The sequence below is a fragment of the Geospiza fortis genome, unplaced genomic scaffold (assembly GCF_000277835.1).
Source record: "Geospiza fortis unplaced genomic scaffold, GeoFor_1.0 scaffold40, whole genome shotgun sequence".
In the NCBI taxonomy this organism is placed as follows: Eukaryota; Metazoa; Chordata; class Aves; order Passeriformes; family Thraupidae; genus Geospiza; species Geospiza fortis.
In genome coordinates, this window is record NW_005054297.1 from 24026134 (window position 1) to 24041085 (window position 14952).

At 36.8% G+C, this 14952-nt stretch overlaps 1 protein-coding gene across 5 annotated transcripts in view; it reads right to left on the reverse strand.

Annotated features, from left to right (window-relative positions):
• The window catches only part of CLCN3 (chloride voltage-gated channel 3), a 50318-nt gene extending 39296 nt beyond the window's left edge, over nt 1-11022 (reverse strand). The window contains exons 1-2 of one of the 5 annotated variants that reach the window (XR_004082916.1): nt 11001-11021; nt 10442-10617 (exon numbers count right to left, since the gene is read on the reverse strand). Coding sequence is in view for 3 of the 5 variants with exons in the window: in XM_031065977.1 (XP_030921837.1) it covers nt 10442-10601 (160 nt within the window). In the remaining 2 variants the exon portion in view is untranslated. Of the gene's footprint in view, nt 1-10441; nt 10618-11000 lie in introns of those variants that run through there. The other 4 variants (XR_004082917.1, XM_031065977.1, XM_005415553.3 and 1 more) reach the window with 4 other exon arrangements.
• Between the last annotated feature and the right edge of the window lie 3930 nt (nt 11023-14952).

Consider the following 14952-nt stretch of genomic DNA (forward strand, 5'->3'; position numbering starts at 1 on the left):
AACAAGTCAGAGGTTATACAAATCAGTTACACCCAGGGAAATATGTTTTGAAGGGACAAAACAAGGCCAATGAAACCCAAGCCTGCTGGAGGGAGGACCTTAATTCTGAAGCACTTCCCACCATTTCATATTAAAAGGTAAGCTAGGTTTAAAGAAGACAGCCAAGCACCTTGCTACATATAAAATAAACATGCTCTCACTTCTCCCAATTACTTGCTTTGTTTTGGTGACAGACTGTGTAACTTTGTCGTACCAGATAATGAAAATTAAAATAATGTCTTTTATGGAATTACAAATGTAAGTTTTGGGATGCTGAATGGTTTCATCAGCATAAAAACAGATGCCAAAAACGTGACTGATAATTACAAATGTTAGTCTGACTGATGCAAAAGATTTTGGTGACTCTTAACTGTCATTTTCTTTCCTATTATTATTCAAAACTAAAGCTTCTCTTCCAGCAGAGCTAGAAGATAATGTTCTTCTGAAAAATGCTACATATAAAGCACTCTCCAAAGTAGCTACCATCTCCGACCATTCCAAAAAGAATTTAACTCATACATACCTTCTCTTGAAGGGGGGGTCATGAAATCATCCATTTACAAGAGAGTGCCCAAAGCATACATAAAATGTCTCAAAACCCTCTGTGCCTCACCATTATTTTTCCTTCCAGCTTTACTCTCCTACCTTTTCTCCCAGTTTCTTGTTTCATTAACCCTCTTCTCAAACCACACAGCCAAAATTAAGCCCAGGTCTAACCCCTCTACCAGGTTGATTTCTCTTAATGTCTCAGTTTACTATCTTGCAGGTCCTTCAGCCTGACTTTGTTCATTCTGCATAAAACCATACAACTTTCTCATATGGGTCACACAGAGCCTTCTGCGAGAATATGAAAGATGATAAAAGGACAAGCACCGTTCTCTCAGTTCTAATTCCCAGACATGGTCCAGGATGATATAAAAAGATGCAACCACAGAAAATGGGGAGGAAAGGAAGAGAGAGAAAAAAAAGTACAGGTATACACAGCTTCAGATTGATACATAGTAAAAAATAAGGATAAATTATTTTGAAGCATTGTAAATTAGAGTCTTGAACTTCATTCCTTCATTGGCAGTATACAGAATTCTGTCCTTGATCAATGTATCAGGCTATATACAGAAGACTCTGTTACCATTACCACCTCATCAAAAACCTCAATAAGACAGACAGAAAACAAATTGAAAAATTTTAGAGCAAATATAATGTAAAAGCAGAAGAAAACAAATTTATAGCATATGCTGTTGAGTAGTTCAAGGAAGATGGGGTTTAAGTAACACAGAAGTAAAAAAAAAAAACCTAGAAGAATGTGCACAGCAGTAATAACAGTAAGATTTTTCTCTATTTTCATTTTATCATACAGAAAAAAATAGCTTCTTAATCACAGTTTCTTTGTTCATAATCACTTTCCCACAAATTTGTTACTTAATTTTGCTCACAATCATTTCACCCACCAGAGAACACTTTAGTTCAGGTTCTCACCTAATAAACTCACTTTTTACTGGCTGACCACAAGATTTTGTATTATACTCCTGGAGTTTTGTATAACTTCCAATGGTGCTTTTATTCACTGTCCAGACACAGAAGGTGGTAACTGAAGTCAAACCCAACCAGCAAACAGAATGCAGCAGAACAGGTCATATAGCCAAAAGCATGTTGTGTAATCAATTCTGAGACTGATTTCCCCTCAGGGAAGTTGAACCTTCACTGCCAACCAGGGAAACAGCAGTAAAGGTTTCCCACTGCCACACAAAACTTCAGGGCAGAAGAAAAAATAGACTTAAAAAGGGGGAAATAATAAAATAATGATGCAGCACTAACACCTAAGACCAAAAATAAACTGGGGGAAAAGAAAAAAAAGTTTGGTCCCTAAAGACTGGTTTGACATCTGGGCCCAAAACATCAAAAGCAAGGCTAGTCTCTCCATTTTCTTTCCACTTCTTTCTGGGCCTGCCTGTAACATTACTTAATACGTAACCCAGTGAGGCTGGAAGAAAAGACTTTATGTCAACAAACTGCATATAGCTACCAGGTGTGAGAGGTATGTGTTAGTCTTTTTAGTCTTTGGGGGTTTGTTTTGTTTGGGGTTTTTTTGTTTGTTTTGTTGGGGTTTTTTCTTGGTTTTGGGGCTTTTTTTTTTGGCTGGTTGATTGGTTTTTGGTTTGTTTTTTGGTGGTTTGTTTTTTTTTAATTTATCTGTTTCACACTGACATTAGAAATATATACTTCTCTGTACTAATCATGTGAGGAGGACTTGGAAGAAAAGCAAGATATTTTCTACAAACAAATTGCTCTGATTCTCTAAGAGTCTCTTAACTACTACTAAATTTTTTTTCTGTACTTTTTGTTTACAGGATAGGCTTTTACTAAGAAAAAAATTACTGCTGCATTTTCACTTTTGCATATGTGTTCTTATACTCCAGTTTGCTAAAGCTGTAGTTAGAATGCATCAACAGGAAGATTTGGCATCCTTCCCTGAAGCTCACTTCTCCCCTTTCTCAGACTAGCCAAAATTCTGCCGCAGAGATTGTTCTATTTTTCCTCATACCTAGATACATACAAGGATCTAGGTCTTATCTGCTCCATTGCCCTTATTCTGTTTTAGGGCTGTTTACTGTTGGCCAATCTTTCCAATGTGGTGTTCAAAGCATATTGAGGGGATAAAATTCCTCCCTAGGCACAGCACTGTCCTGGCTCTGGCCCCACTCAGCGGGAGGGCCAGGACCACAACACTGTGTTATTCCATAGTACCTCACACCATGGCTGGGGCAGGGAAATGGGACTCACTCTAATTCCCAAGAAAAATATTCCTTTCCAGTTGGGAAAACATGGCTGCACTAGGGTGCAGTCAGGTCAGGCTCTGAGGTGAGAATTTTTGCATGTGGATCATTCTCTTTTTTTGTACACATTTGTTATTACTATTGTTGCTGTCACTGTTCGTTTTCTTATCCCATTGCTGTTTCCATTAAATTGTTCTTATCCTAAGCTGTGATTTTTGCCTTTTGTTCCTTCAATTCTCCTCTTCATCCACCCACAGGGGGGGCAGGAATGGGAGGGAAGGTGGAGCAAGCAGTATGGTTTGGAAGGTTTCAGTGGAGAACTAAACTGGGGAGTACCACTCCTAAACCACAACAGCCATATATATATATATATGGTAAGCTTACCTTCTATCTCTGAGAATATTACATCTTCTTCATAAATAATAAGCTTTGTGAACATAGTCTCAACAGCAATTCTGTATGTTGTAAATATATAATACTACATTATGGCAGGCATATTTGAATTCCATTAAACTATGGGCTCAGTACTTAGTAGTGGTCAGAATAAATTTGCTCCATTTCTAGGACATGACCATGCTCCAAATACTGTGTGAAGTTCTGACCCCTCCCTTAAATTAGAGATATTAGAAAGGGTCCCTCCCTTAAATTAGAGATATTAGAAAGGGTTCAGAAAGGGGCAGTGAAGAAGATCCAAAGGATGGGATAGCTACAAGGTCGGATCAACCAAATAAGAAGACCTCAACCTGAAAAAGACATGACTGAGGAGACGAAAAAATAAGTAGCAATGGAAATATAATTTTCACCATCTATTCTAATAGCAGTGACAGCACCACGCAATTCATGTGTTAATCCTTGTTAGTTTCTACATGCGTATGGCCACTGCATGATAGGCTTATCAGGGTATGCGTATTTGGCACAACAATCCTAGTTTCACGTCACCATGTCCTAGTTTCATATCAAACCTTTTCCTATCAACAGCAGTTTCACTTCAATAAGCTAATAACACCCCCTAAAACTTTTTGTATCAGCACAAATATTTTCTGCAGTTACAACTGTAGATGAAAACTAAAAAAACACAAGAGAGCTTAAGCACTTATGCCACACAGGGGTAAGTAACAGGGAGATCCATGTGTCAGCCCATGCTAACACATGGGCCAGTGTTCACCTAAGTAAGACTCTGGCATTTATATCTGTTCTCAGCAGTATTTATACCTGGATTTAGGTTCAAAATAAAGAAAAGAAGGTGGTGCTTCACATAAAACATAGCTAAGCTATGAGAGCCTGCAAGGGATGGTTTGGGTGCTAAAGAATTGCATTTGTGAGAAAAGCTCAGTTCAAGACAAATACACTGATAAAGACTAAAATTAAAACCCACCACTTAGACAAGAGGGGCCATCAGCGAGACAAAAAGTGCTCTACAAGTACTGTGGTGCCTATCTCTTACCCTGTTATTACTCTTCCTTAAGCACTGACATTTAACCCCTGCCAGAGACAGGATGCTAAGCTAGGTAGTTCTGTGGTTTGACTCAGTACAGCTGTTCTCATGTTTCAGGGACATCATGATATCCTCTTTCAGAATAATATTTCTGTTTAATCCAAGCACATGAAAAGATTCCACTTTAAAAAGCTAGTAAGCAAGAATATTCTCAAAGGCAGAAAACAAGAATACAGCCCAACATCAATTTGGGTAGAATCCTCTCTGCCTTCTTTGGCTGACTTGAGAGAACAAATCAAAACTAAAATGAATAAATGAAATATTATTAAATCTGTATAAAAAAATGTCTATTTAGTTCCTAAAGATTTTATAGACATATTATACTGAATTATTTTCTTTTACATTCCAGACTCATCTTTCTACATATATGCCATCACACTTCCTCTGTTTTCATTCCTTTGCTTGACACTATTCACACCGTTTGTCTGGGAGAGGGACATACACATACTAACACTACACCAAGCTGTCAAGTTGGGAACAACTTCCTCAGCAGCATCTGCTGACAAAGCCAATGTGCTAAAGCACTTCAGGAGAGCTACAGAAGGAAGCCAGCAAAATTATATAATATCAGAAAGAAGGAAAGAATGGATTATTAGTACTATAATTCATCTTCTTCCAAAGCATCACGCTCATGTGCTGACTAAATCTTTGGCAGGAAGGACCAGTGGGACCATTCAAGGACTGTTAGTGGGATTGACAAACAAGTCCTCGAAGAGCTGACCATGGTATTTATGAGATATTGAAATGATAATTATTTGTTTTCAAACATATAAGAGAACAAGAAACTAGTTGGTTACTAAAACTCTACACACACACTGCTGTAATTTCCATCCCTCAGACAGCCTAATGCCTAAACTAACTATCTAGCTATAACACCATAACAGACTGTTCAACTACAACAACATCAGGTGAATTTACATTTTGGACAATAACTACAAAGAAAAACCCAACCAAACAAACATTAGAGTTCAGGAAATCACTAGCATAATAAACAGATACTCACTGAAATTCACTCATTCTATAATGACATCCCATAGCTAAGACAAAACATTTTTTTCCTTAAACTAAGAATCTTCCGGTCAGCTGGGGAAGTGGTGGGGGGGAGGGGGGAAGAGAAGGGGTGTTAACAATAATTTTTAAATCTTGAAGAAGGACCTTGTTAATTAGCCCAGTTACCCATTTAAACATAATGTATAACAATTTCTGTTCCAGAGAGGTGGGCAAAATCAACTTCATGCATTAGTAATAAAAAAGTAGAAATCATGGTTTGATACTATCAGATATCCTGTGTTTAGCTGCATTAGTAGTATGAAACACAGGCAAAATGTCTGCAGCCTAACTACAATCCAACAGAAAAAAAGTAAATTATAACTAGTTACTGACAATTTAATTTCATTGCGTTCTATCAATTAGCTGTGCCTCATGCTTGTCCTTGTGATCACAGCAAGTCATGTTATCTCATGCTTTGATCTGTATGGCATCATTTGGGGGTGAATATACTTCTTACAGCTCAATGGCAATGAGCTCTTTAATGCAAATATTGCTAACTTGGAAAATACGCTGTAAGTAACTCAGCAAAGTGACATTTCAAACTGTCATAATGACTGTTCAGTCAAGTCAGTTTTATAACACATGGATGTAATGAATGGATAATAAAAACAATGCCAAAGGTGCAAAATTACTTCAAAGGCTCTTCTTCGTATCAGCTGTGAACAACAGAAAGAATCCATTAAGGCAATTTCCACATATAAAGAATACAACAGGAACAGTAAGCTATTTTATTCTTCTCTTTGTATTCTTCCTTCTATTTATAAAGAGCAATAGCTAAATAGAAACAAGCACACATGTGAAACAACATTCACACGTTGCTGGAAAAGATAACTAGCTCTTGCTCAAAAAATTATCCCCTGCTGTGATACAAATGTCCTGATTATACTGAACTGCCTGCTCTTGCTGAAACTTGCATTCCTCAAATCATGTCATAATATTAGTTCACTACTATAAGATTTTTGGTGTTGGTATTTAAGGCACCAAAAATGGATTGTTTAGGTCTCTCTCTTTAGGCAAGGGACTCCAAATCATGGTTAAGGAGGTTTTAGGAGAGATACAGAGCTTTACACTATGACCTGCTGGCATACTCTTTTCTTTTCAGTGGCAATGAGAGAGTAGCAAGGAGGAGAGTAGAGGCTGCAGCAGCAGCTTTTGAATTACCAGTTTACAGGTTGTCATACTAAGGTTAAGTATTGCCAATTTTATGCTAACACCATATGTCAAATTGTAAACTGTCTCCACACTGAACTCACAATATAAGCAACTAAGCTCCTCAGCTGAAGCATGATCTTGATAGCTACCAAGAATACAAGCTCATTCAGGACTCAGATTCCCATAGACAGATCAAAGTACATCAAGATGTAAACACCAATGAGGTCATTTGTTTGACCAAACCATTTTTACTGTAAATAAGGTTTAATCATCTAATTTCAGAAAGTGCCTTGAAAAAACTGCAGTCTAACAGTACAAAAACCCACCTCCTACTTAGCTTGCCCTACACCTCAGTAAAAAACAGTCAAAACTGATGCAGTCCTCTCTTATCAAACAGCCCTCAATTCTGAGAAAAATTATGGAGACCTCTGGCATGACAGGATGACAAGAAGCATCCCTTCAAGGCAAGGCTTTGGTACAGGCCATCCAAGCCTCCACATGCATGGCCATGTGATTATTTAGCATGTTAAAATACAATACACTCAAAGAATTCACAATTTCATAATACCTACTTGTTCTCCATAACATTGCCACTGAAAATCTGTCATTCATGCAAAGAAAACAGCTACCAGGAAGCATAAGATGCATAGTACGTATATAATTACTATACATATGTATGTATTGGGTTTACAATGCTACATCATCACAATTTCTGTATTGTCCTCATATGAGACACTGAGGGACAGGTCACATACATGCTTTCAGATGGTGTTAAGAAAAGCAAGATTGCTGCACAGCATCAGTTTTAAGATAATGGTGATTACCCAACAGAGGACTATCCACAACCTTCCAAATAAGATAATTCTAAAAAGACAAATCACTATCAACTAAATATTAAAGAAACCTAAGAGTCCAGGTGATAGGACTTTCTGATTGATTACTCATTTCAGTTAATGTTCATTTGCTTAGTCCAATATAGTATCAAGGAATTTCCCACATAAGAAGTATATGAGGTTAGCATTCTTTCCCAACATCATCCAATTTCCACATGCTTTCAACAGAAGGCATATTCACCACTGTGTAAGAGCTTCAATGGTTTTCTAAAGCTCAGTTAAGTACTTAATATGAGTGGTAATGTGAATAGCAGTACAGTGCAGCTTTACAGAATTGCTGTCCTGAGAGCCAAGGGACTGAGCAAGCCTAGTGAAATAAGCACACTTCTGTTAACTTACTACCCTCTGAACAAGGGGAAAGACTACAATTACTTTAGAAATTCCACATTGTTAGACATCATCATACATCATATGTATGATGTACATATGTATATCATACATATGTATGATGTATGTATGTACATAGGTATGATGTACCCTCTACATCACATATGTGCAACTTAGGTTTCCATTTTCATTAGCTGAAAAAAGAAGATAAAGAAAGACTATTTCTTAATCCTTTGTTTTCTCCTCAATTCATACTCTTGATTTTTAAAAAAATCTGCAATTTTATATTTTATTACATAAACTGTAAAATGTTGATGCGCACTCTATTGTCCATGGCACCTAATGCAGATTGTATAAATTCACGTCCGTGCTCACCTGTACTACAAGCTTACATTCTGCAGCTATGCAGCTTTCCATTTATCCACATTATTTCCCCAATTCATTTGAACTACAGATACACTGTTGCCATTTTGCTAATGTTGCTAAAATACCAGGCTTATAAATTCTTCCAGCCCCACAGACTTAAACCACAGCATATTTTTAAATAGGGGGCGCTGATTTTGGCAGGGTTCACCTGCTAAAGCACAGAGCTAGACCTGAGGCCTCTGCATTCACATCATGCTCTGGAGGGCTGGGATGGTCCTGCCCTTCCTCAGGAGGTGAGAAATGTTCCATATTGTCCATATCGAATCCATCTGTACTTGGACTTAATGGAACAAAAATACAGCTAAAGGATAAGAGTATTTAAATAATAGTAATAATAATAATACAAAAAAAATCAAATGTTTGATGCTAAGTAAGAATTCCAAAATGAGCATGTGCAATAAAGCCCTTGTTTTGTCTAGTCAATGAGATTTGCTGTATTAAAAACACAGAAGAAAAAACACCTGTCTCATTTGGACACCTAAGGAATGAGAAACACAGATGTTCACCTCCTGAATGGAAGTTTATGTGTAACATTTTTCTAAGTATGTTCTTACCACCCAAAAAAGTAAACTAACATCAGATTCTGATTTACCAGTAAGATATTTATTATGATTTGCTGTACAATAAAACATTTTCCTTGTATGGAGAGACATAAATCACCATTCACTTAAACAAAATAATAGGGTTTATTGCTGCCTCTTACAGGGAGTCCAGAACTGGGGCAAGCAGGGAACTCATCAGCAAAAAATTAAAGTTCCAGGAAAGAAAATACATTCATATTCATGTACCAACCCACATTCTGTTACTTCAGTGTTAGAACAAGATGGGAGCTGCTGGCACATGCAGCAATTAGCACTGATTTTGACAACGCAAACAAAACAACCACCTCATCTGTTTGGACTCAATTTATGGATCTGATTTCACAACAAGTAAAGGGCAGAACAGTGGCTCTGAAACTATTTATTTTACTGTAAACTCATTTCTCCTTCATGCTTGAAGTGATGGAAATTATTTTTATGAGCAATAACTGGAATAGCTTCAGAATAGCTTTCAGTACTGGTTGTAAATATTATGATAGACAAGCAAGGCACTTAATTTATTAGAAGTGCCAGATACTTAGAATAAAGAATTATATACAGAAGCTAGCTGTTCACCTAATAATTTCCCAGCTCTTAAGCACTGGACTTTAGCATGCTGGTGCTCTCCAAGTAATGTGCCAGAAGGAATATGTGGATTGAAGGTGTACTGGCTTGTGATACCTGTATTGGTATAGAAGTTAAACCACTGCGCATTCAAGGTATCTAATTAGAAAGAAGGAATACAGGTGAGAAGGATGCTTATAATGATATGGCACAACCATCTAGTACAGTGCCAAAATCCAACTGCTAAGTGCAGCAAAGGCAAAACATATGGAGGAAAAGGCACTGCAGGGAAGGAAAACAACTAAATGCTAACAGGAGAAAAGGAAAAGGCAGTAAAAAAGCAAAAAATACAGAAAGCAGAGGTTGATTTTAAACAAAGTGAGAGGAAGTGACCAGAGTCTACATTTAACCAAGTTTAGTATCTTTAACAGGAATTACCTTCTTTCCCTCCTTCAGTTCACCTCTTTGACTATTGCTAAATGAATGTTAATACTTTCACTACCTGAACTGTTTTCTTAAACTAAAAAACAAAAGCTTCCCAGTTCTTTCTTCTTTGTATTACTTCAGGGCTTTTATAGTGTTCACTGTAGAAAGTTCTCTTTACAACTTTTTATCTAGTCAAAAATTCAGCTCACATTGTGCTTTCTGTTGCTTCTAACAACACTCCTACTTTTGGCTTTTGCCGCTGCTTTACAGAGGTGAAGCTGAATGAATCAGAAGAGATCTCTAGAAGTAATGATTAAAACAGCCTGTTAATTTTTACATCAAAGAAACATTGGAGACATTGAGACTTCCAAAATCCCACTGCAGAGAAGAAAGACCAGGTAGCTGCAGAATAGCCATCCTTTTACCTGGCAGCAAGTTTTCGTTTGTCAGCAGCATGTTAACATCTGCCTTGTATCAGAAGTCATCCCACACAATGTAATTGTTAGGCAAGCATACAGAAGAATGTTCAACCCCTTTCAGGTTGAAAGCCTCTCTCTGAAGGACAGATCAGCTTAACAGAAAAGGGTCAGATTTGCTCATATAAAACCAAAACAAAATAAAACCAACAAAAAAAACCCAATCAAACAAACAAAACAAAAAACCCCACAACACATAAAAACACAGCCCAGAGAAACTTTTAAGCTGAGATTAACTTACCAATGGATGCATCACCATCCAAGAGATTGTCATCTTCAGAGGTCTGAAAATCCATAATTACACCTGCTCCATCTAAAAGCTCCTCATCGCTGCTTGCGCTAGTTATGCTGTTGTAACTGTTTCGATAGTAGCCTCTATGAAACAGCTGCTCAGACTCCATTTAGCTGCTTTAGAACCTGTATGTATACACAAAAAAAGAGTTATTTCCTATTTGAATAGTCAAAAAACACTAAGAAATTTGTATCAAAATAAAAAAGAGTATTTCATGTTTTGGGGAAAACTTTTTATGGTGACAATACTACTACAAGTTACAAATGGTAGCAGCAATACAGAACAAATATAACCAAACAGAAGAACAGAGAGTAAAGCAGGATATCTTACCTGTTATGACTAGAGAGAGCAAACAAAGTAATGAGCACTTAGGCATAGCATATAGTGGAAAATCTAATTAAATAGAGTGCAGGCAGGAAGTACATTGGTAAAGGAGAACAGTGAACAAACAGCTACATTAATAGCAGAAAAAGCATGTAAGGCTGTGCAGTTTTCTGCAGTCTAGTACCATAGGCACTTTTCTGCTCTCCGTCAGACATCCTGCTTCTCTTTCAAGCTCTACAATTAAAAGGTCAAGCACAGAAGCGAGTCAGCTGAGGGAACCACTTCCCAGTGCAGACACGTGTCTATGGAAAAGACAAAATATGCCAGTAAAAAACGCAGATTTACAAGACATTTGCTGACAGCAGATCCAAGCAATCAGTAAATCTCCAGAATGTGCTCTGTTATCCCACAAAAACACTTTTCTGTATCTCAAAGGAAAAACAAAAAAGGCAGCTAAGGCTTGTTATTTTCCCAGAAGGGGGGTAGATTGAAAACTTTAAAGTACTCTTCCAAATTACAAATTTGCTTTAAATAGTTCAAAATCAAAAACAACTAAAAAACCCCAACAACAAAGAACCCCACAAACACAATCAACACAAAAAACCACAAACAAATAAAAAATCAGAATGACTGATCTTAACAAAAGAGCTCTTTTTCAAACTAAGAATCCTGATTAATTAAAAAATCAGTGTCAAATTCAATTTTTCTGTTCGGTACTAACTACTAAGCTAAAAGGCAGTCATCTGTCCTCTAACTCTCATACATCTTCCAACAAACCCTACTAGAGTACAGCACTTAGTGAGAATGCTATGCACCCATGAAGCAAAAAGAGATGTAATGAAAATTATCAACACAAGCTTTACACATAAGAACACAGGAGAGAAAAGTGGTGACAGGAACCAAAGAGTAATTTGCTGAATAATTCTGAAAATAATACAGAATTTTAAATGGTTTAACTGTTGAGAACTTTCAAAAGTAACTATTTGTTATAAAATAGTCAGACTATATATATAGAATCTTATTTTTAAGTATCCTTATAGTATATTTAAGTATAGTTATTTAAGTATTTTATGCATATTTCAAGAACAGACAAATAAAATGACAGAGACACTTCCCACACCCATTCTTAAATTAAAATTTTAACTTGTATCCATATATGTATGGGAGTCTATGCCAGAACACCTGCCCAAAACATGAAAGCAGAATTAAGCTTTCATCACTAAATTCTAAACCTCCCATATTAAATTAATTTAAAATACATATTTTTAGTTATTAAATAAAGCTGCCCTTCAGAAAGAAATTTTAACCTCAGAAGTTACAAGAATTTTACAATAGTTCTAAAACAAAGGCTGTGTTTCGGCCACTCCTTCTCTTAGTCTCACCAGCATGAAAATTACATTTCCATTTTTACCACAGACTCATCATATCTAGCTTTCATTTATTTATTCTGTCTGCAACATGAAAATATTTAAGCAGGATGAGACCATCACTCATCTTCCAAACTCTGGGTTTGGAAAATGGGTGAATGAGTTGTGAGGAATTTCTCACTGTATTTTTTAGACCACTAGAAGATTATTTTTTAGCAAAAAGGCACCAAAAAAATCTTAACACTTCAAGTTAAGCTTCAACCACAAAAATTCTTAAGAATACTCAGTTATTCAAACTTGAAATTTAGGGAATGGTTATGCTAACCTTTGCAGAAATACACAGGCAGATCATTCTTTGTAGCACTCAAAAAACCCATCAAAACCTTTTTTTCTTTACTGTGATGCACTGAGACAGCTTGCCCAGAGAAACTCTAGATGCCCCTTTCCAGGAAGTGTTTAAGACCAGGTTAGATGGGGCTTTGAGCAGCCTGTCTAGTAGAAGGTGTCCCTGCCCATGGCAGGAGGGCTGCAACTGGATGATCTTTAAGGTCCCTTTCAACCCAAACCTTTCTTTGATCCTTAGGAAAGGATCTTGGTCAATTTTTAGGTCATCTTTGGAAAAACAAAGTTAGGAAGAAACACTGCCAGTTAACTGAAGCTATTTGAGTTTTAATAACAAAAAAAAAAAAAAAAAAAAAAGAGTTTAGGTAGTAGATTCCCAGTGCCTTGAAATAGACGACAAAAAGCCAGTTTCCAAAAATATCCATAGGTAAAGCTTAGATTAGTTTCATTCACAGCTGCTTCCAAAATAAAACCATGCATGGAGGAAAGAGACCTACTCAAATATGAACAGAACATAGACAACCACAGGAAAAGATAATACTTGTAAAGCACAGTCTTAGCTTTAAAACTGCAACAAAACCTCTCAGTATTCATATTCATTCAGTTCTACTGAATCTTAACAATCTTAGTTAAAAACAATATAACAACCGCCTGAAAAGTTTTTTCATTTTTATGACAAATACCAGTAGAGAATATCATCACTATAGACCTGATCTTCACAAAACAGAACCCATAATAAATTTTGAAATCATTTTGATACTTCTTTTTATCTCCTTAGCTTTAAAAAAAAAAAAAAAAAGAAAAAAAAAAGGAAGCCAACAAAAAACCAACTAAAACCTGAGAGTCTAATTACCGGATGAATACCAAACTCATGCTCCTGGTCATATGATGATAAACATTAAGGGCATTGACTTCAGTTTGTATAAATTATTCAAAACCACTGCATTTCCACTCCCTAAAATGTCATAACCAGAAGGATTATGGCTACCCATATTGTGACAGCTGAAGAATTATACCCAATGGCACAAAGATATCAGCCTGTCTCATGGAAGGCATTGCTTCTTTCACACCCAGTCACTAATGGGAGTACTTTTTAATGGCATTTCACATTTACCAAGTTACTAATGTGAATACTTTATAGCACTCAACCAAACTGGCTGGATTAGCTGAAAACTCCAACTTAAGCTTACTGAACTGACCCCATTTATGGACACATAAGAGAAAACTGCTATCAGAGTTGAAGAGTAGTCTCCCGCACAGTACAGTAAGTAACAAGCAGCTCTATGAGTGGTAAAGTCTTGGAGGGGTTTTCAGCCAACAGTTTAAAAAGAAGGAGAGAAAATAAAAAGAAAAGCTAACCACATAATCCCTCAGCATGAACCTGAACTAAGTATGAAAGCAAGTATGACTCAAAAGCTTCAGCTTCACAGGCAGGTACTGGTCCTTAGTCAAATCACAGTAAACAACTGTGTCCATGGCTGCTGCTTTGGAGCAAGCCTAAAATACATGAAAGATACAGTACTAATTTCTAAACCAATGGGTCAGTACCTACAGGTGTAAATATTCAGTCCAGGAAAGAAAAGATCAAGAGTTCCCTCGACAAAAAAGATAAAAATCTCTGGTGTCCCTTCTGTGATCGTATTCAGATGAAAAATAACATTGCAACTCGTTAAGATAAATGAAAGGTAAAACCCATCCTCCTATTTTGAAGGGCAGGAACTATGAAGGCAGTTTCCATTGTAGACAATGTAACTTCTGTTTGTTGAGTCTTGGTCATTTTCTGTTTGATGAAAAGACACTACAGCAGTGTCTCTTTACAGTTTTTAAAGGCTTTTGCTTTTTTTTAATGTGGACTTGTGTTGAAGTCATCTGAGGGTTATACAATGGAGCAGAGCTTTTACACACCACCAGAAATCTCGTTAATCATGCTACTTTTCTTCAACTCATCAGAAAAATGTACTGAGCAGTCCCTAACTATGTGCACAGATTCCTAAACTCAGGGTCATACCTGAGTTGAGAATCCTTCAGACAATTTCGTTCAAGTTCAATATAGTTCAGGATTGTCAAATTGGAACGTGAAAAAGCACCACTATCCTCAGCTTTACTCCAAGCATCTTCTCAATAACAGCAGCAACCACCGATTTTTAAGGTTTATATTAAAATTTCTTTAGAGATACAATAAAGCCCATGAGATCAAGGAAAAAATCCTATAGAGCTCTCCAAAACACAGCACAGGCACAGGACCACTACTTGTGAAATCTTGTGGGGACCCCTGGTGGTTCTTGGTCCTTATTCTCCCTACTAACAATTTCCAGCCTCAAAGGAGTGAAAAAACCACCAGGTAAAGAGGAACATATCCCTTGTACTCTGTCAGAAGTAACAACCCTTTGGTCACCAGAAACAAAAAAGGCTGGGCACTCCTCTTGG